Here is an 11,973-nt window from a genome sequence, read left to right on the forward strand (position 1 = left end):
TTGTTTTTGCTTCTATTTGAAATTTTCATCTACACAAAAAAAAATATGATTAGTGAAGATATTATTAAAATTTTTATCTTTTTACTTTCATCTTCTTTTTAAAGGACATCACTCAGATGTTTACATTACTAAAGGACATTACATCGGAGAGAATTGACTAGAAGATAAGAGTTCATAATAAGATTGTGGAGGTTGCCAGAGTTTAAGAATCTATTGCAAACAAATTCCTTGGAGATGATTTTGGTGGACAAAGAGGTTTTTCTTTTCATAAATAACAATTATAAATTTCATTGTTGGATAGTATAGTTTTTGTTTTTGCTTTTGTTTGAAATTTTCATCTTCACAAAAAAAAATATGATTAGTGAAGATATTATTAAAAGTTTTATCCTTTTTACTTTCATCTTTTTTTTTTAAATGACATGGCTTAGAGGTTTACATTACTAAAGGACATTGCACGGGAAGAATTGACTTAAAGATAAGAGTTCGTATAATAAGATTATGGAGGCTGCTAGAGTTTAAGAATTCATTGCAAACAAATTTCTTGGAGATGATTTTGGTGAACGAAGAGTTTTTTTTCTTCATAAATTATAATAATTATAAATTTCATTGTTGGTTAGTGTAGTTTTTGTTTGAAATTTCCATCTTCACAAAAAAAAAAATGATTAGTGAAGATATTATTAAAAGTTTTATCCTTTTTACTTTCATATTCTTTTTAAAGGACATGACTCAGAGGTTTACATTACTAATGGATATTGCAGCGGAGAGAATTGACTAGAAGATAAGAGCTCATATAATAAGATTGTGGAGGCTGCTAGAGTTTAAGAATCCATTGCAAACAAATTCCTTAGAGATGATTTTGGTGGATGAAAAGGTTTTTTTTCTTCATAAATTATGTTATAAATTTCATTATTGGATAGTCTACTTTTTGTTTTTGTTTTTGTTTGAAATTTTTATCTTCACCAAAAAAACATGATTAGTAAATATATTGTTTTCAGAATCAATTATATGAGTCAATGATCTTAGTAAAGACATCAATAAATTTTTCTGCACGCATGTTATTTTTAGAAGCTAATGTATTTTTTTCCTTTATTCTTTTAATTATTTTTACCTGTTATAATTAAAATAATAATCTTATTTTAAAATAAATGAAATTAGTCTGATTGAAATCTTTCAATTTTTTCTTTTTAACCAAATCCTACAACTTAGTATATTTTTTTTAAAAAAACTTACCGTCACTTTTGTATGTACAAATCGTTTTGTTTAAGGCTAATTACCATCAATTTTTTCTTTTGATAATATTTTTTTTTTAACATGAATGAAAAGTATTTATACATAACTTCTTATGTATTGATTACAGCTTTTTAATGCAATTGATAATTTTTATTAAGAGAGAAATATTGTACGAGATTTGAACCCAATCATATAATACCATAAACATAAATGTACACCAATCATATATGTTATAAAAAAAAATAATATTGTTTCATATTTTATTAATTTTATCTTAAAATTTATTATAAAATTTCTAAATATAAAACTAATTTATAATTATTCAAAAATATTATATAAAGATATATTGTAAAAGATGTCTCATTCTATTTATATGTTTGAAAATTAATGATTATTCATATTTTTTTATCATTATTACTAGGCGCCAACAGTCAAAATGTTTCTCCCTCTTTTGCTGGAGATAAACTATTATTTGGTAAAGTTACACCTATGCAACGTCGATGTAATATGTCTCAATCTTCTGATGTAACAACTGTCAGGTTAACATGTTAGTACTAACCAAACTTTTTTTGATATATTATTTATTTCTCAAAATTATTTATGGAGAAACTTATTTACAAGGTTAGTTTTTTTTTTTTTTTCAGTCAATGATAGCATACATAATGCACGTCGATCTAACACTATCTTAAATAGAGTTGTTAGAAGAGATGTATGTATGACAGAACAATTTATTCAATCTCCATTATCAAATGTCACAAATGATAATTTATGGAATCTTATTTCTTTTGATATATATAACTATATTATTTAATTTTATAATGTTTATATTTTCCATTTCTTATTTGATTATCCTTTTATTTTGTTGTTTTCTAGTTAAGATATTATCTAGCCAAAGAGCAAATCACACATCAAATCAAAATAATGAATTTTGATGACATGTTGTTCGAAGAATATGAATCAAATCATAATAACCATGCACAAGGGAAAGGACCACAAAAATTAATATGGAACAATGGTAGATTAATCAGAACTTTAAAGCAAAATATACTCATTAATGGTATACATGAAGATGTATCCACTACCAATTATATGTCTTCAATATTGTATTTTATTTTAAGTTTCATATTTTAACCATTAATCTATTACTTGAAGGTTTATTATTTTCTTATAATAATAAACATTTTATTGCAATATTGGTGATCCTACTTGTGAGTGCCAAGAATGTGGAGCAATGATATGGTATTCTAAGAGAGTGCAAAAGGGTTACAATCCAGCAAATTCTAGATTCTCTTTGTGTTACATGTTCTACTGAAGGATAATTAGGTACACCTAAATGAAATTTATACCCCTGAATTCTTTAATATTATCACTACTTCTGAACTTCCAAATCATGAGGTGAAATTGAAAGTTGGTGTTCCAATAATATTGTTGAGAAATATAGATCAATCTTCTGAGTTGTGTAATGGAAATAGACTTATCATAACTCAGTTGGGTAAATATGTTTTGAAGGCAAAAGTGATATTAGGCAGCAATATTGGAAAAAAGGTTTTTATTCCTCTATTGTCCTTAATAATTTTCAATAAATATCTCCTTTGCCATGATAATAAATAAAAGCCAAGGACAACTATTGAAGCATGTTGCCATTTATCTTCCATAGCCTATTTTTTCACATGGTCAATTATATGTCGCAATATCTCGAGTCACATCTCGCAGTGGTCTAAAAATTCTTATTAGAGGTAAATGGTTCAACATCTATTACTAATGTAGTTTATAAAGAAGTCTTTCAGACTTTGACATAGGTAACTTGCATTTTTTTATAATAAAATTATAAAAGGAAAACATGTCTACTTTAGTTCTAATTTTACCAATTTTTCAAGAATTTTACCAAATTTATTTTCCATGATAGATGTGTTCAGGAGTCATTACATAATTACTCTATAAGGTAAAAATTTAATTTTGTTTCTTTTCTATTTGAATTACATCTTTATAGCATTTTAATATTACACCTCTTATAAGTTAATTATAAGGTTTTTTTCTTCAGGTTAATGCATTAGCTCATATTGTAGATGTTGATGTTTTTGAAGTTGAGACACAATGCAATTTAATTTTTCTAATACTTCATATTATCATGTTTTCAATTGTTTATCATTGCGTTTTATTTGTATATTGATATATTTTTATTCATGTTGCGTTGAGTTCAATTAATTTTCCCAATTATATATATATATATATATATATATATATATATATATATATTAATTATCAAAATTAAATTTATTGACTACAATAATTCATTTTTCGTGCAACGCACGGGCACAAGTCTAGTAAGAAGTAATGAGGAGCCCGTACCTTCCAGCTTCTATAGCTATACTGTACTTCCTGGAGTTCGTGAGAAGGATGTTCGTCCCTATTAGGGTAGGGAGTGGTCGAATCGCAGCATTAGGAAAGTGTTATTGAATTTTAAAAAAATAAAAATGGAAGCTACGTGCAGTACACCCTAATCAGTGAAAGAGTAACAAGAGAGAGGAAGTGCGAACCTGAATCGAAAAAAGAGGAAGTGCAAACCTGAATCGGAGAGAGAGGAAGTGTGCAAAGTGATAGAAAAAGTGTGAATGAGCACATGGGTTCTAAAAATTCTCAGCTAGGTTCTCGATTATATTTAGACAGGGACAGAGATTGGTAAACTTAAATTAATATAAATTATACTTAATATATATTTAAAAAAACTATTCTTTAATTAAAATTTTTATTATTAATTTATTAAAAAATTATATATTTAATAAGATAATATTTACTTAAATGAAATAGTTTAATTTCATTAAAATAACAATTTTAATAAATTAAATTTATTTTAATTTTCTGTAAATTTCAATGAGCAAGAAAATTTGTAAGAAAATTTTCCTACGAATTTTCCTATAATTCATCAAAATATTATGTATTAATTATATTTGCAACAAAACTTGTAGGTTCTACAATTGTTTTTAGAATTTTTTATCTGTAAAAAATAATATTTATATTAAATGTAGTTACAATAAAATTTGTAGATATCTTTTACAAATTTATTTTCGCAAAAATTTTGGCAAGAATCTCCTATAACTTTTAATTTGTAAAAATTTTCAAAAAATTTTATACAATATTTAATTTGTAAAAAGAATCGCAAATATTTCTTGAAAAATTCTTTTCGTAGAAAAATCTGAAGAAAAAAAAAGAGCATATTTCTAGTAGTGAATGTTAAGGATGGTACTATAAATCATATCGAAGTATCTTTCTATTACCTAACTCATTAACTACTTTATCTTTTCACACGTCAATGATCAACTATTCACTTTGTTGATTAATGAGGAAAGATAGGCCAACTTTCCATGCAGATTTTTTCCACGGGTCAACTCATGAAGAAAATATTCATACTGATTTTTCAAATTGCCCCCACAAACATTAATCCATCCAGCGTGACTTCTACGTTCTAATTGTTTCTGACAAAATAAAAATTGCATTTTTTATTTATTTATGAAGCAAGGAGATTCAGGAGCTGTTTGCCGGTCAGTTTAGGGTTTATATATATGATCATAAAATAAAATGACAGTCAGTTTAGAATATATAAGACAATATATTCGACGTTAATTTGGTACATCATACATAACAATTAACAAATAAATAATATTATTGCACATTGCCAGTCTTGTATTTAATTTAAATTAAATATGAAATAAATTATGTTAAATTGTATTTTTTAATATGTAATTTTAGTCTTATAATTTTTAAATTTATAATTTTAATCATTTTATTTTATAAAATTTATAGTTTAGATCCCTTTGTCGAATATTCTATTGTTAAAACTAAAATGTTAATTAAACATAATCTGAAAATAAGTAAATCATATGATAATTAATATTTAACAATATTTGTGATAAATTACAATTTAATTTTATTTATTTATTTTATTTTACTATTTTTATGAAATAAAAAAGTAAACTAAAAATAAATTTTAGTCTAAGTGTTATTATATATTAATTGTTATGTAATTTATTTAATATTGGATCATGACTAACATAATAATTTTAACAATCAAAAGATAATAACTATTCGGTAAAAGGATTAATATATTATGAATTTTATAAATTAAAATTATAAATTTAAAAATTAGGAGATCAAAATTATAAATTTAACATCGTAAAAAATAAAAAGTATAATTTAACCTATAAATAACAATGACATGATGATTTTATGATACATGTAATTTAGACACAAGTAAGTTTACCATTGATTGGTATTGGGCACAGTTCCAGGAAATTTCTTTGTCCAAATTTCTTAGTTGTATAAATAGAGTTCCGCTCGAGTTCAAGCCATACACATCCCCTTCAATATTTCACTTGTAATCATGAATACATTTCTCCCTCGATATGCAAGCATTTTTGCATGGTTTCTATGTGCCATCATGTTCAACACTAGCACATGCAGTTTCAATATCCGTTGCAGCCAAAAAGACAAGCATGCTCTCTTAAACTTCAAGCAAGGAGTCATAGATCCATCAGGTGTGCTCTCTTCGTGGTCCACTCAACAAGATTGTTGTGAATGGAGAGGAGTGAAATGTGACAACATCACAAATAGAGTCACTATGCTCAGTCTCCCATGTTCCATTGCTCCTCCAACTTATGTTGACAAAATAGATAAATCACACTGCCTCACAGGTTCTATTTATCTATCCTTATTGTTGGTGGAATTAGAATTTCTAAATCACTTGAATTTGAGCAATAATGATTTCTTTGCTATCCAATTTGATTATGTGCATAGTCATAATTGTCATCATAACCTATCTATGGCTACTCCTCCGCGTGAGTGTGTAAACTCTTCAGCCCTTCGTTATCTTGATTTATCACGTAACAAGAATCTTGTCATCAATAGTCTTCAATGGCTTTCCCGTGTGTCCAACTTGGAACATCTAAGCCTTCGTGGCATTGATCTTCACAAGGAAACTAATTGGCTTCAATTAGTGACTATGCTTCCATTGCTTTCAGAGCTTGACATGCATTCTTGTCAACTTGAAGACTTGAGTCCATCTCTTCAGTATGTTAATTTTACCTCTCTCAAGGTTCTTCATCTTACTGCAAATGAATTTCACTCGGAGTTGCCTAAATGGTTATTCAATCTTAGTTGTGGTATCTCTCATATTTACATGAGTGAAAGTTATTTGATGGGTCAATTACCTAATTCATTGTTAAATCTTCGCCACTTGGAATCCTTGGTCTTGGAAGAAAATAACTTAAATGGGTCAATTCCAAGTTGGTTAGGCGAACTTGAACATCTACAATATCTTGTTCTTGGGAGGAACATGTTTTCAGGACATATTCCTATTAATTTGGGAAATCTATCATCCTTAATACACATCACCACCGTTGATCTTTGATTTTGACCCCCATTGGGTTCCACCTTTTCAACTTGAACAATTGGTTATGGGATTTGCAGGTCCTAACTTTCCTGCGTGGTTATATACACAAAGATCCATTAAAAGTTTGTGTATTTATGAATCATCATTTGAGGCCCAAGAAAAATTTTGGAATTTTGTATCTATAGTGTTTGAGCTCGATTTAGAAAGTAATTCCATAGACGGGAACATGTCAAACGTGTTGTTGAACTCCACAGTCATAACTTTGTCATCAAATGATCTCAAAGGTTCCCTGCCTCGATTATCATCAAATGTGGCCGTTCTCGTTATATCAGACAACTCTTTAACAGGAAAAATCTCTTCCCTTTTGTGTGATCATAAGATGCTGAATGAGAAAAGCAATTTGATGGTCTTAGACCTATCTATGAATAATCTACATGGAGGGCTTACAAATTGTTGGAAGTATTGGAAATCATTGGTTCATATTAACCTGGGAAACAATAATCTAAAAGGCATGATACCCCCATCAATGGGGTTGTTATCTAATCTTTCCTCACTGCATTTACATGAGAATAAGCTCTATGGAGAGATTCCTCCCTCACTGCAAAATTGCCATTCTCTATTGATCTTCAATGTTCGTGAAAACAACTTTTCAGGAAACATACCAAACTGGATACCACACAGTACAAAGGCTCTCCAATTAAGGTCAAATAATTTTAGAGGTCATATCCCACCACAAATATGCCAAATATCTTCAGTCATTATTTTGGATATTGCAGATAACAAAATCTCGGGACATATACCTAGTTGCATACATAACATCACAGATTTGGTTTTCAACAATGCTTCACAAAACAAGCTTACTTTTTACTTTGCTTTAATTGGTAATCGTAACTTTTTCTTGGAGGACACTCTTGAGCTGGTTACAAAAGGTCTAGTATCAGAATATGGGAAAAACCTTCACTTTATGACCTTAATTGATATGTCAAATAACAATTTGTCTGGGACAATACCTTCTCAAATGTTTGGCCTCATTGGACTGAACTCCTTGAACTTGTCCCACAATGAATTAACGGGCACAATACCAAATGAGATTGGCAACATGAAAAACTTGGAGTCCCTTGACTTTTCAACAAACCAACTTTGGGGTGAAATTCCTCAAAGCTTGTCCAATTTGTCCTTTTTGGGTTTCTTAAACTTATCATTCAACAATTTGATGGGAAAAATACCATCAGGCACCCAACTTCAGGGATTTAGTCCACTCAGCTATATAGGCAACCCTGGTCTTTGTGGACCTCCACTTACAAAAATTTGCTTGCAAGATGGTAAATCTAAAGACACAAACCCAATAGATGAAGATGGGGATGAATCTGAATTTTTTCCTTGGTTTTATATTGGAATGGGATCTGGATTTGCCATAGGCTTCTTGGGAGTTTGTTGTGCCATTTTCTTAAATAGAAAATGGAGGCACGCTTACTTCAACTTTCTTTATGACTTGAGAGATAGGCTTTATGTCATGGTGGTCATCAATATCAATTCCTTCCGTCGAGGTAATTGATCACAAGTTACAAAGCTACATCGGTAAGTAAAATATTTTGTTGAAATTTCATGTCATTTGATTTATAGAAGGTAATATAGATATAGGAGAGGAAACAAGATTTTTTTTCATATTCTCATTTATCATAATTATTGAACATATAAATTAACTATTTAATAACTAATTTAAATAATAATAATAATAATAATAATAATAAACTCTTATATATTAAAAACAAATCACTATATCACATAAGAATATTTTTAGGAATTATTTTTCAATGAGAGCATTTTTAGTTTTTTTTTAATTTAATTTTTTATTTATCATATTTTTTATTTATTAATTAAAATATAATATTTTAAAATAAATTATCAACAATTAAAAGTAATTTTGTATAGTAATATAAATTTATTTATTTTAAATAAAAATAAAATTTATATATTTAAAAATATCTATTTATACAAATTTTAAATATAACTTATTATAAAATTTTATATATAGTAAACATTTAGCCTACGAAATGAATATATGCTAAAATAATAGTTAAATATAAATTTGAACTTAAATACTTTTCTAAAAATATAATTTAATTTTTAAATTTATTTCTTTAATATTTTTTATTGACAAATATTTTGTATCTATTATTTAAATTAAAATATACTTGATATATATATATATATATATGGGGATTGCTGATATACGCTCACCTAATTTTTAGTTGAAGTATAATTTATATCAAAATTTTAGGACAAAAAAATCATTCATTTCTTTTGATTTAGTTAATTTGTATAAAGGATATTATAGTAATTTAATTTAATTTTAAAAGAAAATAATATTATTTTTTTTCCTATTAATTTCATTCTCTAACTCATTTCTCTCTTCTATTAAATTCCTTCTCCAACTCATTTTTCTCTCACCTCTCACCGTGTCATCTCTGTCTCTCTCTGAACAAATAAAAATTATTAAATTTCTTCTTTAACTCATTTTTTTCTCTCCTCTCACGATATCTCTTCTCTCTCTATGGACAAATAAAAATTAATTAATAGAATATAGAAATGAATTAGAAAATAAAGTTAATAAGAAAGAAAAATATTTTTATTTTCTTTTAAAATTAAATTAAATTACTATAATATCAATTCCTTCTGTCGAGGTTGATCACAAGTTACAAAGCCACATCGGTAAGTAAAACATTTTGTTGAAATTTCATGTCATTTGATTTATAGAAGGTAAATATATATATATATATATATATATATATATATATATATATATATATATATATATATATATATATATATATATATATATATATATATATATGAGAGGAAACAAGATTTTTTTTTCATATTCTCATTTTTCATAATTATTGGACATATAAATTAACTATTTAATAACTAATTTAAATAAGAATAATAATAATAATAAACTCTTATATATATTAAAAACAACCACTATATCACATAAGAACATTTTTAGGAACTATTTTTCAACTAGAGCATTTTCAGTTTTTCTTTTTTATTTTCTATTTAATTTAATTTTTTATTTATCATATTTTTTTATTAATTAATTAAAATATAATATTTTAAGATAAATTATAAACAATTAAAAGTAATTTTTTTTATTATAATATAAATTATTTATTTTAAATAAAAAATAAATTTATATATTTATAAATATCTATTTATACGAATTTTAAATATAATTTATATAATTTATTATAAATTTTTATATATAGTAAACATTTAGCCTATGAAATGAATATATACTAAAATATTAGTTAAATATAAATTTGAACTTGAATTTACTTTTCTAAAAATATAATTTATTTTTAAATTTTTTTCTTTAATATTTTTATTTACAAATATTTTGTTTCTATTATTTAAATTAGAATATAGTTGATATGGAAAAAAAAAAGATATCAACGAGTTTTATCAACATCAATGAAAATATAATTTAGTTTATTTTTTTATTATTGTTTAGATTTAACCCGAACCCAAAGCAATGACAGTCCAACTTGAACAAAAGTGGCTTCTAACATGCACCATCATCAGGTTAAGTGATGTTTCAAATCACTAGTATTTTGACCGGCTACACTAAGTAATTCAAGATTTTATTATTTGTTTAACCCATTTTAATTAAACTTTTGCTTGTTAAACGTTAAAAGTATGTTAAGCCTTAAGGTATGTTAAATTGCAATGGGATCTATATAATAATCCTTAAAGATATAACATCGAATTGTTATAATTTCGCATGATTTTGTTCTCTGAATTTTTTTTATTGTAGTTTTTTCATTTTAGCTTTTAAAATTAAACAATATTAATCTACAATTAATATGTTGTCTAAAATTAAACATAAAATATTGGTGTAATTGTAAGTAGCTAGCATCGCTTAGCAGTTTCTTAATCACGTTAGTTTTCATATAAGGAAAAATACTATTTTTTTTTTTTACTTTTTTTTAGTAATACAAAGTAAAGAAATAAAAGAAAGTAAAGTTAAACAACTAGTCTCTCAAAAACATAGTCCTTGATGTATCTGTTTGGATAAAAAGACTTCCATCTAGCAGGCATGTCTACTAGCACCACCAACTCCAACCCACAATTGGGACCTAGTTTGAAGAGAAAGTCAGCATATTGATTCCCTTCTCGCAGTGAATGGCATAATGATAATCTCCGGTCACAGTGGAAAAACTCTCAAATCTTTGCAATAGTCACCACATACCTATGAAAGTGTTCTAATGATCCCAAGATTAAATTGACAACATTAACAGAGTTAAAGATACACATGATATCTCTAAAGTTTTGTTGTCACGCCAACTCCAAGCCCTTTAAAATGCCCGCTAGTTCCACTCTTAAATTATCTACAACCCCAACATCTCCATAGAAACCCATAAGCCAACCTCCACTACTATCCTTACATAGGCCACTATACCCTACAGGCCTTGGGCAACCCAGGACACTACCATCTAAATGCATTGCAATTTGGTCCAAACTTGCCGAAAGACAAGAGACCCACCAAGCCTCCTGTGGTGGGGCTTCAATGTGAAAGACACGTTTAATCACGCCATATAATGCCCAAATATGTGACACCACAATATGAGTGAGGACCTACCCTTCGATTATGAAAAACAATAGAGTTTCGAGCCAACCAAATCTCCCATAGTGTCACCAAACCTAATGAGTCCCAGGAAGGCAAACACTTATACAACCAATCATGCCATACCAAAACATTCGAGAGAGAGAATTACGACTAAGACCCAAACTATTCCATACTACCACTGCATTATCTCACTCTAAAAGTATATGGAAAGTATCTTCACGACACCTACCACAGCCCGAGCACCAAGAATCTTGGTCCATATATGTTTTAAAATGAGCCACTATTGCGATGGAAGGTTATTATGCGCTAGTTGCCAAAGAAACAATTTCAAATTCTTAGGTACCCTTAGTTGCCATAACCACACCCATGAAGTTGCACAACACCTTCCCACACGTTCCAAGATCCAAAGGTATCCTGCTCGAGCAGAGTAGTGACTAGAAAATGCTTGCCCCCCACACCATCACGTCTAGTAACGAAGGGTGAAGAATTACGTGGTATTCTTGAATTTGATTACGTAATCCCTCCAATATGAGAGTGTAAAGTTGTTACAGTTGCCACTGGTTTCCTCGCACAACGTCACACACACGAAGTTCAACATCTTGATAATGGACATATGACACCTCAAAGCACAAAAGTGAGTCAGCCAACCAATTGTCATACCAAAAGAGAACCTCACCTCTTCCAAGTTGTAGACGGAAACCTTCTTTTTAATGATGCATATGTATTG

At 27.7% G+C, this 11,973-nt stretch overlaps 1 protein-coding gene across 1 annotated transcript; it reads left to right on the forward strand.

Moving 5' to 3' along the window:
* The first annotated feature begins 6,842 nt into the window (after positions 1-6,842).
* On the forward strand, positions 6,843-8,171 carry LOC109789338 (receptor-like protein EIX2). Its single transcript, XM_020348255.1, has one exon. The coding sequence runs from the start codon at positions 6,843-6,845 to the stop codon at positions 8,169-8,171; it is 1,329 nt and encodes a 442-aa protein (XP_020203844.1).
* The last annotated feature ends 3,802 nt before the right edge of the window (positions 8,172-11,973 follow it).

This window comes from Cajanus cajan, chromosome 7 (assembly GCF_000230855.2).
Source record: "Cajanus cajan strain Asha chromosome 7, NIPB_CcT2T_4, whole genome shotgun sequence".
Classification (NCBI taxonomy): Eukaryota; Viridiplantae; Streptophyta; class Magnoliopsida; order Fabales; family Fabaceae; genus Cajanus; species Cajanus cajan.

Coding starts and splice junctions, on each gene's coding strand:
- LOC109789338 (XM_020348255.1), top strand. CDS start 6,843: ATGTCAAACGTGTTGTTGAACTCCACAGTCATAACTTTGTCATCAAAT.